The 26,562-nt window shown below is 31.8% G+C and overlaps 2 protein-coding genes across 4 annotated transcripts in view; one reads left to right on the top strand and one right to left on the bottom strand.

Moving 5' to 3' along the window:
- The first annotated feature begins 327 nt into the window (after positions 1 to 327).
- On the top strand, positions 328 to 2,137 carry LOC111413488 (BTB/POZ domain-containing adapter for CUL3-mediated RhoA degradation protein 3). Its single transcript, XM_023044488.2, has 2 exons — positions 328 to 869; positions 926 to 2,137. Exons 1-2 carry the CDS (start codon positions 710 to 712, stop codon positions 1,633 to 1,635), a joined length of 870 nt encoding a protein of 289 aa, XP_022900256.1. The 5' UTR covers positions 328 to 709; the 3' UTR covers positions 1,636 to 2,137.
- A 6,355-nt stretch (positions 2,138 to 8,492) lies between these two features.
- Positions 8,493 to 26,562, bottom strand: part of LOC111425335 (vacuolar protein sorting 13D) — a 33,584-nt gene continuing 15,514 nt past the window's right edge. For 2 of the 3 annotated variants that reach the window (XM_023059302.2, XM_023059311.2), the window contains exons 22-42: positions 24,690 to 24,846; positions 24,204 to 24,628; positions 23,957 to 24,140; positions 23,670 to 23,894; positions 23,462 to 23,616; positions 22,838 to 23,398; positions 20,577 to 20,747; positions 20,390 to 20,522; positions 20,113 to 20,297; positions 19,782 to 20,005; positions 19,197 to 19,731; positions 18,975 to 19,134; positions 18,310 to 18,917; positions 18,043 to 18,258; positions 17,754 to 17,987; positions 17,159 to 17,697; positions 16,710 to 17,092; positions 16,630 to 16,656; positions 10,308 to 10,903; positions 9,862 to 10,254; positions 8,493 to 9,810 (exon numbers count right to left, since the gene is read on the bottom strand). In XM_023059302.2, coding sequence (XP_022915070.1) covers positions 8,821 to 9,810; positions 9,862 to 10,254; positions 10,308 to 10,903; positions 16,630 to 16,656; positions 16,710 to 17,092; positions 17,159 to 17,697; positions 17,754 to 17,987; positions 18,043 to 18,258; positions 18,310 to 18,917; positions 18,975 to 19,134; positions 19,197 to 19,731; positions 19,782 to 20,005; positions 20,113 to 20,297; positions 20,390 to 20,522; positions 20,577 to 20,747; positions 22,838 to 23,398; positions 23,462 to 23,616; positions 23,670 to 23,894; positions 23,957 to 24,140; positions 24,204 to 24,628; positions 24,690 to 24,846 — 7,101 coding nt within the window. In that variant the 3' untranslated portion in view covers positions 8,493 to 8,820. The remainder of the gene's footprint in view (positions 9,811 to 9,861; positions 10,255 to 10,307; positions 10,904 to 16,629; positions 16,657 to 16,709; positions 17,093 to 17,158; positions 17,698 to 17,753; positions 17,988 to 18,042; positions 18,259 to 18,309; positions 18,918 to 18,974; positions 19,135 to 19,196; positions 19,732 to 19,781; positions 20,006 to 20,112; positions 20,298 to 20,389; positions 20,523 to 20,576; positions 20,748 to 22,837; positions 23,399 to 23,461; positions 23,617 to 23,669; positions 23,895 to 23,956; positions 24,141 to 24,203; positions 24,629 to 24,689; positions 24,847 to 26,562) is intronic. The other variant, XM_071194423.1, reaches the window with a different exon arrangement.

Consider the following 26,562-nt stretch of genomic DNA (forward strand, 5'->3'; position numbering starts at 1 on the left):
TTTTTATATATTAACATATAGGAGTTTTATAAAACGTCATTCGACCAAGTAATAAAAATTATTTGTATTATCGATTATTAAAATTTAAATATTAATTTGTGCGATTTCCTTTTTTTGTTATCGGGCCGCACAAAAATCGCAATTGGGCCGCAGGCTAGTTGGACATGGCTGGCCTAAATGGAACATCCTGTATAAGTGAAAATAATTTTATGCAATAGAAACTGGTGAGTCAAACAACTTTTGTATAAAATATTTTTTTCTTTTTAAAACGGTTTAGCAACTATCGTCCGTCGGGATATTAATCTGTAGAGTGCATATTAGTCCACAAAAAAAATTTAATCCGGCTCTGATTTTTCATATTCAAAATGGCGCAAGGTCGGTCAAATCACTCACGCGAATATCGGGAGTTACACTTCCGTGTCATTCCTATATTCTTATTCCGTTTAATGATAAATATATCATATCAGTAGAAAAACTAACATGGTAGCCGTCATTAAAAAAATATCGATAGCGAGAAGTTTTTAAAAACATTGTTGTTGAAAGAGAAGGAAAAAGATAGTGAGTGCGTCACATATTGTCAGAAATAACAAAGAAAATATTGAGTAAAGACCCCATACCTAGAAGACAGGGAAAGTATGAAACCATAACCTGTCTCCACCTGTTTTTCGAACTCTTCGAGGCAGCGATTTTTTTTATACGAAATCTAACCATGTCGGATAAAACCGTTATTAAGGGCAACCCGTCCGAATATGTAAAGTTAAATGTGGGCGGTTGTCTTTATTACACTACAATTGGTACTTTAACTAAACATGATACAATGCTTAGAGCTATGTTTAGTGGAAGAATGGAAGTTTTAACCGATTCAGATGGTACATATTTAAAGCAAGATTAAAATAATTCATAATAACAAAAGATTCTTTTTTAGGATGGATATTAATTGATAGATCAGGAAAACATTTTGGAACAATTTTAAATTTTTTAAGAGATGGAACTGTAACATTACCAGAAACTAGTAAAGAGCTTGCAGAATTACTAGCCGAAGCAAAATATTATTGCATAGCTGAATTATCAGAGCCGTGTAATCAAGCTTTACAAAAACGAAAAGAACGCGAAGCAGAACCAATATGCAAAGTTCCATTAATAACATCCCAAAAAGAAGAGGAAATGTTAATAAGTTCAACCACAAAACCTGCAATTAAACTTTTAATAAACAGGCACAATAATAAATATTCTTATACTAGCACATCTGATGATAATCTTTTAAAAAACATTGAGTTATTCGATAAATTATCTTTGTGGTATAGCAAAAGGGTACTTTTCATAAAAGATGTTATTAGTACGAGCGAAATTTGTTGTTGGGTGTTTTATGGACATGGAAAAAAAATGTCTGAGGTTTGTTGCACATCTATTGTTTATGCAACAGATAAAAAGCACACAAAAGTTGAGTGTCCAGAAGCGAGAATTTTTGAAGAAACACTTAATATCTTATTGTATGAAAGTAGAAGTCCCCCCGATCAAGAATTGATGCAAGCTATGGCTAGAGGGGCTGTCTCGGTGATGTCGTCTTATACAAGTGATGAAGAAGAAGAGAGGTCTGTAGAAAGAATGCGGACTAATAAAAATAGTCAAACTTAAATATATTGAGGTAAAATTATATGGGTGTGTTAAATGTATAGAAATATTAATAATAAATGAAAAGAAAGTAGTAAAAATTATTAGGTTAAAGAGAAAAAAAATTATAAAAAATGATTTTAATTTATCTTTGAGTTCATACAAAAAGAATAATAACAGTATTATAAAAATTTCCATTTTTTTTTCTTATTATTTGTTTCAATATGATTTAACCACCCTTCTTTTTTACTTTTAATATAATTTAACCCATTATTCCTTATTTATTCACTTCCTGTATCGTACGCATCAATTTTTAAAGTGTCATAACCTGTAATATATGGAAATTTTTCATAATAACTATATATTAAAGTTAAATTATAATTTGTTTGCTTATTATGAAACCGGATAATATATCATAATAAGAGGTATGGTTATATTGATCATCAACTTTATTTGTGTTATCCAATTCTAAACCAATTACTTTTTATATTGTACTTTCAAGATTTAAATAAAATATACACAAACACTCATTTTTATTTATTTATAATATATCCAAATTAAAAAATCATTTTTAAATATTTACAGGGTCCCAAAATTGAGATACAACCACTAATAAGTAACACTAGGGAAGTGCAATACAGCGATTTTCTTGTAACTTGGCATACAAGTCAGGGCTGGATTAACCAGTAGGCGCGCGCCTCAGGGTTCTGCACCTACAGGGGCCCGGTTCTGGTTTGATATTGCATAAGCTTCGTCCAATAAGAAAATCAAGAAATTAAACATGTAAAGGTTATTATTTCTTAAAATTGCTGAAAAAATGTTTCAAATAACCCCTTTTGATTGTACTTGTTAATTGATTTATGAAGAAACAAATGAAAATAAAATACTATTTCTCTGCGAGACTCTTATATGCGAGTTCAAACTCGCTCAAACTGTACTCTCATTCAGTCTAGACGTCGCAGTCGCCTATAGTGTTGAGTGCGGGAAGTTAGCCCCCATTTTTGATTTTTAAATTTTTTATTGTTGTTCTAGAGTTGTTCTACATTGTTCTAAAGCGGCAAATCGAAAAAATAAAAACTCCGCGAGAAAACCGAAAAAACAGGTTTTTTGACTAGCCCCCCATTTTTGGAAAAATCAAATTTTCTTTGTTGTTCTGGGTTGTTCTAGTTATTGTTCTAGAAAATCAAAATTATGGGATAAGTACAGCATTACGAAGTTATAACTAAAAATAGATTTGGCCGCCGAAATGTCTAGTTGATTGCTGTGACCATAGTTTTTCTATTATCAATTGCATATTGCAAATAACTTATTATAGCTAACGCAATCTGGAACAGCTATTACTTTTACTAGAACAACAGGGCACTTCACTCTTTGAAAATTAAAGTTTTTGGAAGTTTCAGTTAGTAATTTTTTCATAAGTTCATAAGTAAGTTTCATTAATATCTATTTCAATAAAAATTAAAAAATATATTGTTCAAAATACTTGCGGCTTCGACAGTATATTTCATAATAGAAAACTACATGCAAACTCTAAGCAACAATTGCAAAAAAATGTGGTCTATTTATAGAAACAACGAATGGAGAGAACAATAAAACAAAATTGAGTGATTACGCACGCAATTTGTTACTCCACAACAAATTCTATATCCCCGCAGGTATCATAAGTTACGAAGGTACTCAATCTTTGAATGATGTAGGACAGTACCCAGCATTTGTGCCCAGCAATGCCAATTGGATATTATTTAACGACTTACGAAAAAAATCCGTACAAGTTGAAGAAGCTACTGAAATAAATGCACAAATGTGCATATATGTTTATAAATGAGGAAAGTGATATAACCGTATTATTCCATGATATTAATTTATTTACATAATTTAGTTTATTTAGTTATAGTTTACCTTAGAATAAGTTGTTATTGTACTGATATAGTAATACTGATCGAATAAGTTATTGTCTTATTTGTTAGTTTAGTTTATTTATTAATTTATTACTAAGTTTATACAAAATAAAATACACTTTAAATCGCAACTTATGTTTTACTATTATAAGTTTAAAGAGAAAGGTGAAAGTTGTGATTTTTAGAAAATTATGATGTTCAGATTATTCCATATTTTTTTAGTTTTTTAAAACTATTATTATATTAAAGGTTGGGTTCACTGATTCAACAAAATCTGTCCGATATCACAATAACTCAAATTTAAGGTTTTTCTAGTGAAAATAACAGCTATTCTGAATTGTTTTAATTGTTGTAAGTACTAATTTTTAATATGAAACTTTAAAAGAACTAAAGAACTTAAATTTTAACATTTTAAGTACCTAGAACAACAAGAACAATTTAGAGCAACAAAAAATATGTGATTTTGCAAAATTAATGTCCATGTTAAACGTAAAACACATCTAGAACAATTTGAATCGACAAAGATTGAGTTATTTTAGATTGTTCTGTTTTTTAACAAATTAGTGATTGAATGCTTTGTGGTGTTACCTACTCTTAATTATCGCATCATAGTTCAGAAAGTAATAATAATTGTATCTAATAATTATTAATTTAATCATTTCAATATAAGGTAAATAAGTAGAAGGTAAAAGGGAAATGCCGAGTGCGTAGGTATACCGTAATGTTTCATAGTATCTGTAGAAATCATGTATAAACATACGTCAGGTACCAAAATACGGAAAAAAAGAAAAATTTTGGAAGAAATGCATAAACGATTGCCTAAAATCACAACATTTTTCACTGATACGAGTACCACTAGTTCTCAACTTCAAAACAATATAGATCAACAAATAGCTCACGGAAGTCAACTTATACATCATGAGATGATCCCTGTGGACCTGAAAATGAAATTGATGTAGAGACTGAAATTAAAAATCAAGAAATAATGAGTGAAGAAGAACAAGAATCCTCCCGATCTCCAATAGCAACAATATTGAAAATATCGTAGTGGTCTGAAGAAATGATTTGCAAGGAATGTTTTATAGAAAATATATTAATTAATAGTCCCAAAAGTGACGCCATTGAAAATACTGCAAAGATATACAGGTGTATCTGAATGACTGCAACAAACTTCAAGGGGTGATTCTTTAGTGATTTTTAAGGGTACTTTGATATATGAACCATGGGCGAGTTCGGCTCTCATAAGGAGCTACACCCCTCCAAAAATGGCGGAAAATTTTGCTTTAACTTTTTTTTCTCAAAAACCATAAACGCTAGGAAAATGAAATTTGGGGAATATGTTTAACTCATAATAGGGCACGTTTTGACCCTATTTGTACTTTCAACCTACTCTTCTAAGTTACTAAACATAACCACCCCCGTTCAATTTTTGTCTAGATTTTTCTTATGACGGTGATAAATACATTGGAAATATTTTATTTAGATAGATGAAAATATTCTAAAACTTTTTTGCCTCTCTGATGTTCTTCGAAAAGTTAATAGTTTCTGAGAAAAAAATTAATTAAGCAAACACTAACTGTTAAGCTGTAGGGTTGTTAATCGAAAGTTGGAATGAATTTTTAATGAAAAAATCTTAGTAGGCTTTGCAATCTTTGTCAGAAATATTTTTGACGTTTAAATATCAGTGGTTTTCTTACTGTTATTATTGTTTTATTTTAAATTGTGAAACGTCGAGTGAACGAGCGTAAATGCGATAGAACTTTATTTGAAAAACAATGATAATAGTAAGAAAAACACTGACATTTAAACGTCAAAAATATTTCTGACAAAGATTACAAAGCCTACTAAGATGTTTTCAATAAAAATTCATTCCAACTTTTGATCAACAACCTCGTTGTTTAACGGGCTGTGTTTGCTTTATTCTTTTTTTTCTCAAAAATTAGTCGTTTTTGGAAAAATTTTAGAGAGACAAAAAAGTTTTAGGATACTTTCATCTACCTATGTAAATTTTTTTAAAATGAATTTACCGTCTGCATAAAAAAATCTAGGCATGAATTGAACGGGGGTGGTTACGTTTAGTAGTTTAGAAGGGTAGGATGAAAGTACAAATAGGGTCAAAACGTGCCCTATTATGAGTTAAACATATTCCCCAAATTTCATTTTCCTAGCGTTTATGGTTTTTGAGAAAAAAAAATTAAACCAAAATTTTCCGCCATTTTTGGAGGGGTGTAGCTTCTTAGGGGAGCCGAAGTCGCCCATGGTTCATATATCAAAGTACCCTTAAAATTCACTAAAGAATCACCCCTTGAAGTTTGTTGCAGTCATTCAGATACACCCTGTATAAAGATGGGGAAAGAATATATTCTAAAGTGTTGAAAGAGTCTGATTTTTTTCGTATTGTCCAGAACGGAAAAAGAGAAAAAAGGGAATGGCTTATTTATGATTCTTTTGTCAAAGCAGTTTTTTGTTATCCTTGCAAATTATTTTCAAAAGAAAACAATCCGCCTCTCTTAACAGGTTGACTGCGTTACCGGTGGCTTACTTCGTTGGCTTGCTGTTGCGTATATTCGAAATTTTTCGCAATTTGCGGAAGATGTATCTTCGTTAATATAGCTTTCCTTAGAATATCACATGTACGTTTTGGTTTATTGCTATGTCTAGAAACTTGTAGGCTATGAAAATATTTAGGTAACGCATTGACCTAATACTATATTACTTGTGTGCGGTACCACTCACCCGGGACCGGTGCTGTTTTAATTGTAAAACGGGTGGTGAGGTCTGGGTATGCAATATTACTAAACAACAAGCACGTGTTGTATAGTGGCTCTTCTTTCATGTGTAATAGAATGTCGTCACGTACAACAAAATTTTTGGTTTTAGCCCAGTGCGAGCTAGAAATGTTAGAAAAAAACGGTTAACAGTGATAAGAACAAAAGTAGTATGTGTATTACTGGACAAGAAAAAAAATATTGATGCCGTTGATTATCCTAGCCAGTGTGAAGAACCTAGTTCGTCGAAAAACATTACAACTAATAAATCATCAAATGACGAATGACATCTATTAGTGATGACGAATCAGATTCTGATATTGATGCATTTGATTCTGATGACTCCGATTTTCTTAACAAAAACTATGTTCCATCGTCTTCAGACTCTGGAAGTGATGAAAACCGCTCTAACGACGAAGATGATTGCATGGAATACACGGAAAATGATAATGTCGCTTTAGATGAAATACCGGTGAAAAATTGTATGCAAAATGAAGAGGAATTACATAATATAACTGAAGATAACGATTACATGTATATACCAAAGGCAAGAATCGTCTACACTAAGTTTTGATATCACTACGATAAAAAATCCTATACACGTGTACCAGTTATTTTTATCAGACGATATAGTAAAAACTATTGTTGAAGAAACAAACAGATATGCACGTCAAATATTGATAAATCAAAACTCCTCAAAATCTCGACTAAATCTATGGGTTGATTGCGACGATGCAGAAATAAAACGATTTTTTTCAATTATCTTGGTAATGGGGCTGAACGTTCTTCCTGCTTTGAATCTCTGTTGGTCAAAGGATTCTATGTTCCGTAACGAGTTTATTTCTAACACGGTGTTCCGAGACAGATTTCTCTTGTTAATGCAATGCATACATTTTTTCAATAACGACACTGCTGATAAAAACGATCGACTATATAAAATACGTTTTCAAAAATTCAAAATGGCGGTCACAGAATGGTTTTTCAAAAATTGTACACCCTTGTTAAAACTTGTGAAAAATTTAAAAAAATGTAAGATATGATTTTAAGTCGGATTTCTAGAAAGACAGTTCACATTAAAAACTACCCTTAACAGTAACGAATCATGGAAACTCATCACTACATGTAGTGAAGTAGTGAATAATTATCGGTGAGCCGCAATTAGCCTGTGCTAACGCAAGTGGTAATAAAACTTACTGTCTAACGACTATTTTTATTCCTCAGTTGAGTTGGCAGATCTTCGCGTCTTACACTCCACAGATACGTATGGAGCAATGAAATCAAATAGAAGGACTTGACTTATTTCCTGTCGTTCTTGGTGAATCATAGGACAACAGTAAAGGCTCCATTTGGTTCGGATGGATGCATTTCACTACTCTTCACGTTTTCCCGGCCTTCATTGCTTCTTTATCAAGAGATGCAGGCTTCAGGGAGTAGTTGAAATGTGCAAGGCGTTGCACATCTCAACTGCTCCATGGGGCTTCCTTAGCGTGTGGCCAATCCAATGCCATTTCCTTGCATTGATTTGGTCACTAATAGATCCATTTGCTCTCTGTATTCGTTTCTTCACATCTTCCCCAGCAATGCTACCAAGGTACACGAATGTTTCAACTCGTTCCAAGTTCGACTACAGAATTGATCCTCATCTGCTTCATTTTTTGAACAGTGACTTTTCGTCCTGTTGCTTCTGCTTCATCTTGCAGTTTTCTCTGTATTACCTGATATCTCGAAATCTCAGTGAAAGTAGGCAATTGTCCATCTGCAAGCTCAATGTTCTCAAGTCTATTTCGCATTCCCCACTGAATACTATTTATCCTTCCTTCTGATCATTCTAGCCAATACTAGGAGGGACAGTATGGGTGAGAGAACACACCCTTGACTGAACCCAAAATTTGCCTTGGTAGGATCAATAAGTTTTCCATTATACACCACTTGAGACTCATACTACTCATACATCTTCCTGATAAGACTGATGATCTTCAGAAAGGCCCCATATTCTTGAATATGGGAACCCTGAATTTTTGCCAATAAAGGTGGAAATCCAAGTAAGAGCTTAAATCCATTACGATTAACTGAACGTCACTTTTTGAAATCAATTCCAAGCATTAAAAAAAAACATCTTTCACAAAAAATCTGCTGTTCATTCCTTAAAATAAAGTGTCTCAAAAAAAAGGGAGATATAAAAGTGGATACTAAAATAAAAATCAAACAAACCTGATATTTTTTGACTTTTTATAGAAAAACACTAGTTTTAAGTGGTTAATTAGACACTTTGAATACTGTTCTTTGAAATTTGTCTCAAATAAGCGGCTGTTCTGATTAACCAGTGTCCCAAATAAACGGAATCGACTGTATATTAACATTTTTTAAATTGTGTTAGTTACATTATTTATAATTTAGTAAGACAAACATTTTATTTTAACAGTTTATATACAGCAATATATTTCATACAATATGCAAACAAAAAATAAACTTCCACTATATACATACAATCATTTCTTGTAGTACAAAAATCATGAATAACTATCCAAAAAAAGTTATAACTTTCAGTCTTCACAGTTGGTTATATTGTCGGTTTGAACAGTATGCAATCTCTCGTCAAAGAGACGCTTTGCATAGTTGATTTGTTGGGATACAACTGAAGCCAGTTCGGCAGATTCGCATCTAACTTTTGGTTTTTTAATCGGATCTTGATAAACTAAATCTGTGCTTCCGCCAGTTACGTGCATCATAATTTGAATATAGTGCTTATTTTCTTCCTCTTTTAACGTGCGACATTCTCGTAGATCACTTAAATGCCACTCTATAACTGTTTTCGTTTTATTTGTAATGATTCTCACTCGCTGCGTAGAAATGATTATGTGCAAATCTTCAACTCCAGGGAGTAAACTATCGTAAGCTACTAATTGTTCGGAATAATTTCGGTTATTTACTGCGTAAAGATATTGTTGGCCTATGGCATGTTTGTAGGAATATCTCGGTAATAATCCTCCAGTACCAAATACGCATCTTGGTGGTCTTAATCGATCTGGAGTTGATCTGCTTGATCCTCTACTTGAGTCCCGTACAGCTCTTGCTGTTTCAGAAGCAAGATCTAAAACTCCCACAACCGGTTTAGCCACAGCACCCAACAATCCTTTTCCAATACCAGAAAAAACGCCTTGGACCCCCTCGTTTACCGCCCCTTCATAAACTTGTTTAAATATTCCCGTTGCTCCACCCAATACTCCAAATCCTAAACCTTTTATACCAGCATAAATATGATCTCTGCTGCGACCACTATCTACTTGGCGTATTCTTTGCCGCATTTCTTCATGTTCTTCATCCATAGCAACAAATCCTAACCCATCAGATAAACTTTCCGTCACTTTAGCTGCAGAATTAGATAGTCCATGTGCAATATTCGTTACAAGAGCTCCAACGTTGCCTTCTCTTATAAAACCATTAACCCCTTCAGAAACATCACTTACTAAACCAAGCGGATTTCCAAGGAAATCAACTGAACCTAAAATTACAGCTGCTTGCCATTTTAATTCCTAAAAAAAATCATTTTTAGAATTAGAGATAAGTGTACTAAAATTACATACATCTTTAAAATGCTTCATAATAACATTAATTAGGAACTGTAAAGTTTCAAACGAATGATCTCTTTTAAACGGTTCCAAATCGACAGCTGCGTCTTCAAATTTAATGAATGTTAATCCCAATTTTCGTTTAACACCTTGTAGCTTGTATGATAATTTATTTGCAGTCCGCATGCTTAAACGTATCTGGTTTGGAATCAACTGAATCGTTTCAAAATAATACCTCGTTGAATGAGCGGCAGAAACGTCAGTAAGCATTCTTTGAGTTTCATAATCGGTTTCATCAATGTTGTGTAAATCTTCTTCTTTATTATCAAAACCAATAAAAGCAAATATTTTTAATAAAAGCCTTTCTTCTAAATAAACGGTTAGTTTGTTCATTTTTACAATAAAGTGCTAAAAAAGAAATGTTTTTATAAACAATTATTTGATTTAAACGTTGTTTTTACTTTAAATATAACTGCGTTTTCATTTAGTATAGGTAACATTTCGGCTACAACATCCAAAGTGGGTAAATTAAGATCGCCATGCATTCTTGAATTTGTCCTTGTTACATGTAAAACTACTGGAGTTGAAGCATCCAACAACTGATTATCGATCTGTATATCTTCAACACTTATACAAAATCGTTTCTTTGTATCCATGAACAAAATTTCGCTTACTATTTTCGAAAACTTCGTAAATAACAATTCTTCCGGCGGTTTTCTCGATATCAAACTAATTCCCAATCCGGCTAATTTCACCGTTAATCGAAACTCTTTACTTTCTTTCTTTTCGATATCTTCGCTAGTCTTGACAACACCAGGTCGTTGTTTTGGCGCAATGCTGCTCCAATCACCTTCATCGCTAACTGCAAATTTATGCCTTTGATCCTTTTTATCCGAAATACTGAGGACTTTTGTTGGCCCATCTGTACTGATTTCAACGTCCAAAAATCCAGAACCCGGACGCATACGTTGTCGAGAAACAGCTTGTTCTAATGGAACTCCATTTTGCATCGTTCGGTGACACACTGGTTGTGGAAGACCCAATACTGCCGAATTCCCTGTATATTAAAAAAAATAAATGTTATATATTTATTTTAGTTTAATTAGTTGCTGAAACGTCACACAGAAGCATGCATATAAAAGTTAATTCCTTATAGTAATAATACTCAATCTATTATGTTTATTAATCGATGCTAAAAACACACATTCGTACTTATAATTAAAATATAAATGAATCGAAATTAACTTATAACAATGAATAATTTAAGAAATATTATTTATTTTGTATTTAAAACGAAGCGTTGAAAATATCGCCCCTAAATAATAATGGTAAATTTTTGAATGAGATGTAACTAATTGAAAGAAGAGATGAAGAAGATTCTTTCTTAGGTTATTCTTTAGGTTCAACAAATCTTGGACTATAGTTAAAGCTCTAAATTGCCAAGGTGAAAAGAAGATTACTTATTATACTACATAATAATTCAATTTTGTCACGCTTTTTCAAACGCTTCGTGATTCTATTCATTTATAAGAACAATCTGTAAGTAAATCTAATAAGGCATGTAAATAGATGGGCACTGAATTTGTTGAGAAATATTCTTTCTGGCTTCATTAACTTTTCCGTTACGTGTCTTCGAAAACTTCAGAATATCTTTTTGTGTTTGATTTCACGTTAATTAGACACATTCAATTTCCAACCATACCACGTCACTTGCATTTTTGATACAGGCATGATAATAAGCAAATTATTCACGTATTACATTACAAAGTTTAAAAATATTAAAAGCAGCTGAAAATGTCAAGAACATATGTTGAAAAAATTGATAATACAAGAAAATACATCCAACCTGTATTAAAAAAAAATTAATTAACAAAATCACATTCACCATTTTACTTTAAGCAAAAAGCGGATATGATACAGATAGAAAAGTGAGGGCGAATTGCAAAAATACAACAGTCATTATCTTAGGCATAAAATTCAACGATTCTCGGTATCTTGACCGTAATCTGGAGTATGTGATATAGTAGTCTTTATATCCATAAGAAAAAAAAATATGACCTCCTACAAGATGATTTTTCAGGCTCATTAGAGAAGCTTGGAAGGAATGATGGAAAGGATAATAAAGAACAGCCAGGGGATTTAGGTATAATTTTAAATTTGGTTACAGTACTAGATTAATTTGGGAAAGAATTAGGAAAATTAAAGTATAAGTTAGAAATAAATTACTTAGAGACCAAGGGTGAGAAGTTGATCAATAAACTTAAGACTAGAAATACAATAGATCCATCAAGGTTGGTATTGATAGGTGGAAAATACAATATTTACAAATGTTGAATTAATAAATGCAAACATGGCCGATTAATTTAAAACTGCTTCATCATTACCTCAAGCAATAGATTGAAAAGAAGATACAATTACTCACTAATTTTCCTCAAAACAAGAGCTTCCACACTTCAAACAGAAGACTGGAATTGCAATGACTAAACACTACATAGTAAAAAAGAGTTTGGACATACTCTAAATTTTCAAGAAATGTCAATTTGGTTGAATTGAAATCTGGGAAATTTTGTTATTGCACTGATAGGCTTTTAGTCAGCAATTTTGAATACACTGACAAGACTCCAGACTATAAGAAAATGTACTGGGTAAGTGCCATACATTATGAGTAAGCCTGGAATTACTCTAGTGAGACACCAGACTTCAAAAACAAGTCTGTAATTGGAATAACCAAACACTACTTAGCAAATAAGAGTTTGGTCATACTCTAACCAGCGTTAAAATTTTAAGGGAAGTCAAGAATTATCAAATATGCTCATTTGGAATGATCGTCTCCAGTTCTACTAACACCACATCTAAGGTTTAGATTCTGTGTCGGGCACTGTTTACTTTTCGTATTTCAACTTAACGCAAGATTGGAGAAAATTGGAGCCGTCTAGACGCATTGACTACTGACAAAAGTTATACGACATAATACTTTTGGTAACAATTTGGTAAACCATAATCAAATTTACTCAAACTTAGCAAAATTATTCAACATTAAAAACAAGTCGAAAAATATACAGGGTGTGTCAAATGTCTGGAATATAGCCAATAACTTCGCCATTTGTGCTTTTAAAGAAAAATGCTTTAAATACAAGTTACTTTATTAATCGTTTATTAATTCTTTGTATTGTTTTTGTTTCGTTGCTATGGCAACCAACATTGTTATTTTAAATGAGATGCATATATTCTTTTTGCATACTTTGATAGAGGATAAATCCCTCTATGCGATGAACATATCAAATCATATGGTTGTATAAGAAAAAAATACGTTTTCTGAAAATATTAAGTCAGCAAATTACAATCAAAGTAAGCGCCGAAATAACGCGGTTTACAGCTTTTAGGGCCAGTTTTACAATAGTGGTTTAAACTACGTTTAATTTAATTTATGGTTAACTAACAAAAAAATGTTTTACAACTACCGTTTAACGTTAAACTACGGTTCACATTTGTTCAGTTTGTGCCTAGTGAAAAATTGTTTTATATTTTGTATACCTAATAAATCAAAAAGGACGAACAAGTATATTATAATCAATTTATGTAAGTAGTTATTTTTTGTAGTAAGTTTAATTTGAAAATGTTTTACAAAGCTTCAAATTGATTGGAAATGTACCTAATTAGATAGTCTAAAACGTTCCAGAAACTCTTGGTCTGACCATTTTTCAAAATGGTTATTCCGCTCACGAAAAACTTTTTAGGAAAAGCCACTATTTCAACTACTTCTAAGAAATTTTCATCGTCCGTAAGTTCGTTAAATATATTATTCATAGTTAAAAAATATTTTAGCAAAATGAAAATCAAACAGTTATAAAATACAAAATTAAGAGATTATAATTTTGACAGATACTAAACAATGAAGTTAGTTATATGTACAATATGAAATTGACACTTATTACCAACTGTAGTACAAACCTCCGTTTCTTAAACTTAGTTTAATAATTCATTGTGAAACATAATTTTTGTAAAACTTAGTTTAAATTTTAACTGCTGATTAGTTAATCGGACGCTTAAACTATGATTGTAAAACCGGGCCTAAATGTCAAAAAGTGACAGTTTCAACAATTATGAATAATTAATAATGTACGGATACGGTGACACATTTTATGTAGTTTCGTCATTGGTAGCTGTCTTCAGCCGTCCACTTTTTGGAAGGTTTTTAACACTCGCGGTAATAAAGAATTTTTTTAATATCCAAAATATTAAAAAACTGTGGATTGTGTAATTTGTGTATCCGCGTAAATATTATTGAACAGTGTACAAACTTCACTTTGAGTGCGTTATCTATTACCATACCCATACATATAGTTCATTTTTTTTCTATAATACCTGTCAAATTGTTGTAAAGTTGGCAAAATTAACAGGGAGTTTTGTTTTATCATGTTTTGAAATAAATATGTCACACTGACGTTTGAGCTTTCGTTATTCAAAAAGAAAAGGTGCATAAAAAATGTTTTTGGGTGTTTCTTTGCCATTTATTTACCTAGAAATGGTATTTTGTTCTACTTAATTACTTTGTAGCACGTTTTTACAACAAATATGTACTTCGTTAAAATCGTATTTATCTAAAAATGTATTAGTATTTTAACCTCAACTATTTAGTTACTGAAAATGTTACTAAAAATCAGGAAAACAACATAAATTTTATAAGGGTCCTAGATAATACCAACAGAAACCCTAAATAATTTACATTGACAAGTATTATAGAAAAAAAACGAACTATAAGTAATATTTGGATTCTTTGTCGTTCGCTTAATTACGCCATATTTGTTTAAACTGTCAATTTTTTGACATTTAAAACTGTTACCGGCGTTATTTCGGCGCCTACTTTGATTGTAATTTGCTGATTTAATATTTTCAGAGAACGCATTATTTTTATACAACCATATGATTTGATATGGTCATCGCGTAGAGACATTTATCTTCTACAAAAATATGCAAAAAAATATGCATTCCATTTAAAATAACAATGTTGGTTGCCATAGCAACAAAACAAAAGACAATATAAACAAGCAAATATCGCCAAAAAATGCCCCACAATTAATAAAGAATTCTTTATTTGAAACATTTTTCTTTAAAACCACAAATGGCGAAGTTACTGGCTATATTCCAGAGATTTGACACACCCTGTATATTATGATATGCGCCCTAAAAAGATATGAAACACCTCAGTCAATGTCAACATTGCGTCATGTATCATTGAGAATACAACAGAACTGCAACCAATCTGCATTCAAAATAACATTCAATGTAATTCAATTTTAAGTGTGTAAAAAAGTAAGAGAATCAACGAGCTTATTAACAGACTGTAAGTTCGAATTAAAAATTGTAAAATAAGATCCTAAAAATAATTATTGTTACTGACATACATATACACTGTGTTAATTAATTATCGTAACCCACGTGACCTGTGTAATATTGGCTGCCTATCTCAATATGTAGTGGTAGCACTTGCAAGCAGTTTGATTTTCAATAAATTACTGTATGGAGAACTGCCAAAATTGCTGGTAAAATGGCTAATCAACACATTACTACAAGGGCAAAGTAACCATTGTTCCAATTATCCAATAAATTCGCTATAATATTTTAAATTTGATTTTTGTGGTTAATAAAAATTTATGGTTGTATGGTTGTATGAGAACTCGAAACCCATTTTTCTTAATGATTAACAAAGATATTTCCTGTATCCAACTTGTTGACATATGGATCAAATATCAATAATTATACTTTAAGTGAACATATGCCTTATATCTAACCCAACTCTTCGTTTCATGACATTGATGCTGCTCAAAGACAACAATGTTATATGCAACATAATTATTCTATACAAGTCCACAAAAATTTAACACCTGTTATTACCTAAAATTTCAAGTTACAAGACACACATTGACAAATACATACAGGGTGATTCAAAAAACCGCTGATAGACTTCTAGGGCAGGTAATACATCAAAAATTAAGATGAAAAGTCTTAATATACATGGGGTCGCAAATGCCTCCTTAACGAGATATAGCGGGTCAAAGTTTCTTAAAATTAAACATTATCTACAATAAAAAGCCCTTTTTTAAAGATATTTTCAACTCCACTGCTAATTTTGTCAAACGGGCAGTATTTTCGTGTAAAATCTATCAATTGGTCTCTTACAAAACTTTGATTGCTTTAACAGTTTTTGATTGAATTAACAAATTTTCTACAAACGTGTTTTTCTTAAAAACTATTGCTTTGATCAAAGTTTTGTAAGAGACCAATATTTTTAAAAAAGTGCTTTTTATTGCAGATAATGTTTAATTTTAAAGAAACTTTAATCCGCTATATCTCGCCAACGAGGCATTTGCCACACCATGTATATTAAGACTATTCATCTTCATTTTTCATGTATTATCTACTCTGGAAGTCTGTCAGCGGTTTTTTGAATCACCCTGTATATGAATAAGCATATAGCATCAGTTCGATTAAAGCAGTGGAATGGAGAAGGAAATGTGGGAATGGTTCAATACTGGAACTGAAATTTACAGCTTTTTTGCACGTTGCAAATGTACAATAGTCACCAGAATAAAATAAAGGGGTAAGATAATGTAAATTAACCCTTTCAACAAATCTAAAAAAAAATCCACCAGCAAATTCTACAACACCTCAAAACCAATACCCATCCACAAATAAAAGCATTATCTTTTTCTAGAAAATCCATTACAATAAGAAAATGATCAGAAAACGAAAATTGTGTAAACTGAAAAAATGAATACGTACACTGCTGCCAGCAAGCTACAGGACTACCTGTAACAGAGCAAGTGTCATGCAGCGGCTAAACTATTCCCTAACACACTCACCTTGTCTGAGACCAAAAAAACCATCCTGCGCTTGCACGCACATATTATTATGCGCACAACACAGGCGACCTTCTTCCGTAAATCTCCATGTTTGAGTCGACTTTCTCCGCGGATCCGTTCTGCGCAAACACAACCGAGTATAACAACTCGGTTGGGGAGCTGGACCTTCTATATCAAGCACATAAATATTCCCCGACTTTGGTTGGAGAGGATCTGATGGCGGGCTACTTCCTTCGTGTTGTAATTGTCCTAACGAGGTCATTCTCCACAATTGGGACCGTTGACCTTGTTGTTTTCTCGCTAAAATCACATCCGTTTTATTTACTACATCGAGTACCAATTCTTGACTTTCTACATCTAATGGATCAACTGCTCCATTTGATCTGTTAAAACGCGACAAAAAGTTGTTTCAATATGTTATTTAGAATTTATGAATTAACTCTACTTACCTTTTAAAAGTACCTGTAAAAGCAATATAAATAAAATTCTCATATGTTAAACTAGCAGAAGGTCCTAAAATATTCATATTATAAGTATGAATAACCCCTCCAGGAGCTTCCAACGTAATATTATGAGGCTCTCTTGGTTTATCCCAAGCGTATGGGATACTCGAATGAGCCCTAGCTACGCTGTGAACGATTTCTTTGCAACAAGTTTGTGCGAATGTTATTGAAACTTCCGAAAAGTTATCGATACGCAATGGTGGTGGCATTGTATCCGCGTCAGTGAATACAGCGAAATAAGTTGCTCCTTGTAACACCACTTCAAGACGTAAAAAGTACATCCTTCCCCCAGAATCTCGAATATTAACATGAAGCGAATCGTTTTGATCGATTTTTAAACCGCCAGACCACCAACAATCGGAGACATCCACTATCATGACGCATAACAATTGATCTTTATCAAATCGAGTCCAATGGAAAGGCATATGACATTCGGGCATCGCTTTTAAATGGGTTCTAATCGGTCGTGATACTTTTGGATCATCCTAAATTATTAAAATTAATTCACAATGACGATCTATTTTTAATTTTTTGTGCTTACCAATTTTGAGCAATCAACAGCTTCGCAATTTTGAGCAAAAAGTAGTTGGTAAGATGTTCGATTATATAATTGAAATCTTGGTGAAATAATTACAATGCTGGTATCTCTATATTTTCCACGTCCTATTCGAATTTCAATTCCAATTATAAAGACTGTGTCAGGACGACCGTCTTTGTGGCTCACTCTTAATTTACGCACTTGACATCCTTTTTGTAAATGAAAGTTAGAAGACCACTACAAAAAATAGATTAAAAGAAATTTGTAAAAGAAATTTATTTTATAAATTTACTTGTGGTGCTCCATCTAATATTACGTTACATCCAACACGTGCCATAACAGTAAGACTTGCATCGGGGTCTGAAAAACTGAACAATAACGGTTGTACCATTCTGGCGGATTCGTGTTCTCGAAATTGTCCTGCAGCTTCTGCAGTGACTCCACCCTGTCTAAATACTAATGGTAATCCGGTTTTATTGATTATCCAATATCCAACAGAAACTGTAATCTATAAAAGGCAATAAAAATTAAAAGAGGCTTAATTAGACGAGACACCCACCTTTAATTTAGCATCATTGTTTGGTGTGACAGTAACTGTAAGATTTAATCTGCGTCTCAAACTATCTTCTAATTTAACTCGGTAAGTTGCCCCAGTACAATTTGGAGGTATAATTAGCGCGTTTGAATTAGGAAAATTTTCCAAATACAAATACATCTCGATGAGTTCTTCAGGGTCAATAAAAGTTACTGATGATTGACTCCCACAACGCACCCTACCAGATGTACCACACATTTTGAAAGAAATATCAACAGGTAATAAATTTACAACAAGGACTGTTGGTAAAAGAGTTATTGTATGAGCAGGTTGAATGTTTTGACATGTTGCTCCAGCATAAGCTCCAGGTCTATCTAATGGATAATTTTCCCTCGTTATTTCAGCACAAAATCTGTAAATTTTTCCTTTGCTTGAATGACAAACTCTTAATTCATATGCAATTTCCCCATATTTATTAAATAACTCCCATGAAATGTATGGTGTTGAGAATGTAGACATTTGAGTCAACATTATAGGTCTTGCAGTAATAGAAGAATGTGCGTGCATTAATGGAACTGGTATTGTTTGGCCACTTTTTATTATTAAAAGCCTACTAGGAGTCCATTGGGAACCTAAAAATATATCATAAATAGAATTGATACAAATTGAATTTTGGATTAAATTGTCACCTAATAAATCAGTTGCTAAATTACTTTCTAATTTTACTTCCATATCTTCCTTTAATTTATTAACAATCAATAATGCTGAACGAACTGTGATTAGTTTTCTTGCAGAGCCCTCAATAGAAATATCAAAAACAATCCTAGCAGGTGGAACAGCTTGTTGAATCTTAAAAAAAATTGTTTTGAAGAATATTAAATGATGTATTAATAAGCTATGTAATATCTTACCCTAGGTTGTATAGCAGGAACTGAATTTCTAAAATAAACACCAACTTTATCCACTGTAACGGGTGTAACCGGTTGATATCCATCAACTTGGACCCCCAACCTATGCATGCGCATTACATGAGTGTCACTGTGACGAATTTTACCGCTACTTCTAAATCTAAACGTAACAGTTTCTCCATTCGGTACGGGGATCCATCTCTCTTCAATATTCTTACTTCCTTTACGACCATATAGCTCATTAATGTCGGAAATTAACGTAGTAAAATTAAGAGCTGATCCAGTGTCATTTTTTATTGCAAATGGAATGAACGGACACCTTCTTTTGTAACCTGGAGGACTGGACATAGGTTTTGAACCGGTTTGATGCGGATCTTTGTTGTTATAAAAATCTTGCATCCAATTGGTTTTAACTTGTCGATAGAGATCCGTTAAAGTTGAGCTTATATTAATATTAAGAACTTCTTTTGATTCAACAGTCATTTGTAAAAGATTCGATATGTTCGGTGATAAATTCCGATTCCAAATGAGTAGACATCTAGATAAAAATCGATATTAAAAAGAATTAAATATTAAAAAAAAACTTACTTCCATGGCTCAATAACTGGTTCCCAACCAGATAACACCCTATTGTAATAATCACCAGTTAACATACATTCCATTGCGCCTTGCGAATCATTTCCACCATCAAACGAAACGCTTGGAACAAGACCTTGTCGAAGATTTAATCTAGATAATGCTAATTCTAATAGCGGCACGTCTGCATCGCCGCAATCATCAATAATACACAAAGATATACAATCAGCTTTTACCTACAAATAATTTTTGTGTGTTAATAAACCCCATTTTTAATTAAATTAAAATTTGTTGTTAAAATCATAAATTTGGTAATCAAAAATATTTTTTTAAAATAAATTACCTCAACAGCAGAAATATTAGACGCTTTTCCAGCCTCAGACGTTACATCAATATCATGGGCGCTTGACGGCACAGCATTTTGAGTTAACCATAAGGCAGCGTCATCCAACTTTTGATCACAATACTCTAAAGCATGCATACAATCTTCGATAGTAAAGCCTAGAGCTGTTAGCTTTCTTATTTGAGCTGTAAAGCACGAAATGCAAAGAGAAGTAGCAAAAAAAGAGAATTTAAAGAATATAAAAGATAAAAATTAATTAGTTTTTCAAACAGCTTACTTTGAATATTAGCTGGCGGCTCTTCGACTTCCTTTTTGTTTGAAAACATTTGTTTAGGTAAAGAATTTAAAATTTGCAAAAACATACGCATGTCGTAATATGAAAGTCTTACAATTAATCGTTGGAGATGAACCTTAAACAAATTTTAATTAAATAAATTTTATTAACTCGGCGATTAGTTTAATACCTCCAACACTTTATCAGCATTTACTTCTATGTTTAATGTAACAGGATCAATAATAGAGAGCGCTGTTTCATCTTCCATGCCTAATATGCAAGAATACATTTCACAATTGTTCAAATTACAAGACATTGGTTTTTCGATTATTGCTGGTCTATAAGATATTACAGTTGTACTCTAAAATTTATAAGACTTAGTTAAATATTTGACTCCATATTAATAAATTGTACTTTTATATAGGTTGGTCCATTTAACGTGAGACAAGCGATTATCTCGAAAACGGTTCATTTTACATAAAAATGAACCAAATGAAAGTTGTTCTATGCAAAGGGGTAAACCTTGACCTTATTTTCAAGGTCATATGAAGGTCACCGCCAATATTTTAAATGGTACCCTATGTTTTTGATTGCAAAATCTGAATCTATGGATAAAAGTAAAATAATAATAATAAAAAAAAAGAAAATTACCGTGTGGTTTTGGCAGTACGACGGTGAAACATCTTTTGTAGACAAAATCTAATTAACTTTTTTATTCAAATAGTTTTAAATATTGTTTATTTATAAAAAAAAATGATTAAACTTCCTACTATTAATCAACAACAAGTATAAAATTTACAAGAAATGTTCATATATTTCCCCACCCACTTCAATACATTTATTAACTTGTGAAAAGGTAATTAAATTTAATTTTCTCAGTATTGTACTTTTGAAACTGGTTTTATTAATTAATTAAGTCTTACTAGTTTTGGCCCATGGCCATCCTCAGACACTAATTTTACAAGAGTTCACAAAAAGGTCATATCGCAAAGTATTAAGTTCATAAATGTACGTTAAAATTGAAGAACTTCTTCAACTGTTAACTTGTTATTTCGACTGAACTTAAACGAAATAAATACGAAAATAACGCCACAAATATTCCCCTCTCCAGAGAAAAATTAATATTCATTTAAATTGTTTTTTCTTTTAACTTGTTCTATGTATGAATTATTTAAAAGAAAAGCAAGTTTCAGTCTGTCAACACTAATACACGCAATAAGTTTTAAAGAACTTTTTAATAATTTTAAATGGTCCTTCATACCTTGCAGAGAGACAAGATTTTTTTCCTTCTATCCGGACAAAAACAAAATCTGATTTCTCTAAATCTTTATGTAAAAAAGGTTTATTAAGTGAATGATGACGCATTATGGTTGATCTCAAGTTTATAAAATGATTTCGTAAACTGATCAGGAGTGGAGACGTATCAATTGAACTATGAGAACTTAAAAAAAATTCACCTGGGAGTCTCAAGGGTTGACCATAAAGTACTTCAGCAGATGAACAACCTAAACCTTCTTTTATGGTTGAACGTAAACCAAGAAGGATAATAGGTAATTCATGTTTCCAATGATGTTGATAGAGAATGAAGAGGATCGAGTAGTTAAGAAAAATTTGGAACGAATAAAAATTTATCATGTCGATAAATCTTTGTAATTGTTTTAAAGTTTTTGGAATTGGGAAATCATTGATAACCGATATTCTTTCATTTGAAGAACGAATTCCTTTTGAAGAGACAGTGTGACCTAAAAAATTTAATTATGAAACTCCAAACTCACATTTTGAGAGTTTAAGACTAATACCAAATTGGTTTAATCGATTATATAGTTGCTTAAGATGATCCAAATGTTCATCTTCATCCTTGCTCGAAACCAATATATCATCTAGATAAGCGAAAATAAAGTTTAAACCTTTAGTCACTTCGTTGATGAACCTTTGGAATGTTTGAGCAGCATTGCGTAATCCAAAAGGCATTCGTAAAAATTTAAAGAGTCCAAAAAAATGTGTTGTAATTGCAGTTTTATAAATATCTTCTTCTGCAACTGGGATTTGGTGATAACCTCTAATTAAATCAATTTGCAAGTCAATCCATGAATTCGCAAGTTAAAATCTTGCGGCTATATTTTAAAAATGAAAACGACTAGACCCAAAAACTTTGTTGAAAAATGATGAGGTCTAAGATACGCAACTTTGCCCCCATTTAACCATTTCTGTATCTCTTATGGTTTCTGAGATCCCAATAGTGGGGGTCGAATTTGAATTACCCTGTATAAACAAGGAAACTTGATAATATTTAAATACGAAAATAACGCCATAAAAAAGTTTCAATTTTTTTCTTCGCACAGAACAACTTTCATTTGGTTCATTTTTATGTAAAATGAACCGTTTTCGAGATAATCGCTTGTCTCACGTTAAATGGACCACCCCGTATTTAGAATTTATAATATATTTTACCTTTAATATAACAGCATTTGTATCCCATTGAGAAGTATCTTCAACAACAACCAATTCCGAATCAGTAACATTAAGTTTAAATTCAAAATTATTATCATCATTTTTACTAGTTTTAACAATGAGTTTTTCATGTGCTGGACTACCCTGCATATTACTTATATCTTGAAATATAAACTCTTTCGCAGCTTCCCACCAATCAAATACGGCCATTAATCTCATATTATTCAATAAGATAGTTGATTCGGACTTATCCAACCTCTTCCGACTATGCACTTCCACTTGAACGATTTTGCTATCTTTGGAAGTCTTTATAGGTTGTAAAATATTTGTAAAAACGTTAGATCGCTTATTAACTGGAGCGTCTTCGAATCTACTATCGCGAATAAGGATTTCTTGCGAGACTAAGTCGATGTCTTGGCTCATATTGCTGAATGAGTCGATTGTTAAGCGGGATTTGATAAAGTTTATGCAAGCAAGTGGACCTTGATTTATGAGGCGAATATTTACGTTTAATAAATCGAGACGAATTGAACTTAATTTCCAATTTTCTCGAATATTAACCTAAATAAAATAAAGAAAAATCAACTACTACTTTAAAAAAAACATTTATAAAAAGAAAATTACCTCAGCAGTCATGGGTGGAGGTTCAACAGATGGTAAAATATGTTCAGTGTTTTCCCCTATATTATATGTTAAAAGACCCCGAATTAATTTGTATTGATAATCATTTAGTGTCCCATCAAGTGTTGATAATTCACCATGAATACTCATATCAGGAACTAAAAATAATTATTAATTGTACCAATATTATTTTTGCTAATAAATAACTTACCATTGTGACAAATTAAACAATCCAAATTTCTTTCGACTTGCAGCTTTAAATGGCAAGCTTTTGTTAAAATTGGGGTCCCATGTTTGCGCACTGTGCAACTTCCAAGTTTAAAATAGTCCCCGTAATTTAATCGTTCATTAGAACTACTGCAATCAATCTCTCTCTTCCCAGTGTGTAAATTAACGTTTTGTAGTTCCAAATACATCACATTTAATAAACATTTTCCTAAAAATAATAAATATCTTTTATAAAAAGCTTGAAATTAAAAAAAAACTACGTCATATTACCTTTTTGAGGATCTTTTGGTATACTTATACACCCGACATCATTACTAAGTTTAAAGTCGTTACTTATAGCAAGTTGACCCAAGTCGCATATCAATAAATCCGCACTTTTTGAACTAACAGGAAGAAGAATGACAGGAGAATCAGCTTTTATAATTAAAGATAATCGCGATTTATCATCTTCCATCTTATTTAAAACAACAAAATTAAATATATAAATAAATTTTTTAACAATTACTTATTTAATTACCTTTTGTCCACTTGTAGCTGCTCTAATTCCAGCCATAACAGCTTGTAATTTTGTAAAATAATTAAAAAATGCGGATACTTCCGCTACAAACCTCTTCGTGTGAACATAAAAAATGGATGACATGTCTAATTTTAATTGGCATTCATACTGTTCTATTTCCGATGGGGCATATCTCACATAATGGAAGTTTAAAACCTGTTTTCCAGACGTTAAAAATCGTTCTCTATACAATTGTCCATGTAACGTTAAATCAAACAGAGAAATAGATCCCAATTTGCCTTCGACTTCTTTACGCAATCCGATATTCTTTACCGATAAATCTAAATGGGAAATATTCGCCCTTGCAATATCGCGATCTGGTCTTACTAACACAACAGTTAATGATCTCACAGATATGTTTGTTTCTGCACAATGAGTTGTGCTTTCTGTAAGAAGTTCGAATTAAACATTTATTCCAAAACATTAAAAAAAAATGTATCTTCTTACCTTTAATAACTTCAGGTGAGGATTGACGTTGAACTATATTTTCCACCGAAACCGTTTCAGGGGAGGAAGCGCTAAAAAAATCGATGACTAATACCCAAGATTCTACACTAACTACAAGATCCAAGCAATTAAAATCAATCGATGTAGATCGTTCAAGCTGTAATAAATAAAATATATTGAAATTTTTATACTGTTCATAAAATTATTATAAATGGTTTATGGAAAAATTACTAAAACTATTGGCTATGTAACAAAAATTTTGAAAAAAATTATTTTAAAGTTTAATTACTACAAATTTGGTTGAAATGATTAAAATAGTGATGAGCAATAATTGTTTAATAATAAATAACAAATAAATAATAAATTAAAATTGAGTTAAATCTTCAAATTCTGTACCCTGACTAACTTAACAGTAAGCTAGTCGATTTTTTATTTAGTCTTGAGAATTTTCTAAAATATCAGGAGTTATTCGCTGAACTTCTATGATTTTGATTTTTAGTTCATCCAATATATTTGGATTTTAAACTTCACTTTTCAAATATCACCAAAGGAAGAAATCCAGTGGAGTAGAATCTGATGATTAACGCAATTAAAGACTTAAACAAGATATGGAGATAGATATAAAAGAACGAATATTTGTGGATTGCTTCAAAAAGGCAAAGTTTGATAAAAACGATGAAATGCTAGAAGAAGATTAGGACGAAGAATATCTTCTTCCCCAAACCGCTGTAGATATGCAGTGTTGGTGGACTTTCCAACAGATAAGGATATTTTAGACAGCATTATGAGAACCTCAATTCTAGATCAAATTATGTATGGTATGTGTATGTAACTTTTAGGACATCCGCTAGCATAATGTTTCAGAATCAGATGAAGGTGATTATAAACTTGCAAATGAAATATATATCGCTACGCCTACATTTTATGAAGCATCTTAGAAAGCTTGAAACCTTTGTATTATCAAGGGAGAATGTTCCAGATAATATGCATAATTCTATAGATTTAATAGAAGATTTTCTCGATAAAGAGCGATAGTTCATTTTAAGCCAAGAGAAAATTACCGATTACTTTAAAAAAATTGATTAATTTTCTATTTACAATAGTATTAAGTTTACTGTTTTAAATACAGGTGTCTCACGTAACTGGTTCGTTAGAACTTTTATAGATTCCACCATTCGTACAGTTTTAAAATTTTGGTAGCATGGGTTGTGTTCGTTCGAAACTTTCGATCTAAAATATTTTCAAGATGGCTACCACTTCCAGTCTGCCGGAAGTAGACCATAACTTCGTTATTTTAAATGGAATGCTATAGTTTTTATTTATTTTAAATAACAAATAGAAGACCAAACAAATAAAATAATTAAAACAAAAAATTAATGACAAAAATGTCATTAATTTGCCCTTGTGATGGGCGTTAGGTTTGTTAGGCATCTCTCATTAAGTGTTCGACACTTCCTGTCCAAAAGTTTATTACATTCGCCATCAATACAAAATAAATTTCAAATATCGGCGTAGAAATGATGTGCAACGACTTACACACGGCGTCAAATATAACTAATGACAACAACAACACAAACATGGACCAAAAACTGTCAAAATTTCATAGCTTTCTAATAATAATTTCGTGCATGTTTTAATAAATTTCCCAATATGAGGCAAACTACAATAAATAGGTATAGAAATGTTTATAGTTTATTATTTGTAAAGAATTGTATTCCTTTTCTGATGGGCTAAAAAAATATGGGGCGTTCCATTTAAAATTGTCAACTTTCTCGCCATTGAATATGGAGAAACAGTAATTCAATTTTTGACCATCCTGTATAAGATACTCCCATACAACAAATGACAATCTATTTGACAGCATCTGAAGAGT

Source organism: Onthophagus taurus, chromosome 2, assembly GCF_036711975.1.
Source record: "Onthophagus taurus isolate NC chromosome 2, IU_Otau_3.0, whole genome shotgun sequence".
NCBI classification, from domain to species: Eukaryota; Metazoa; Arthropoda; class Insecta; order Coleoptera; family Scarabaeidae; genus Onthophagus; species Onthophagus taurus.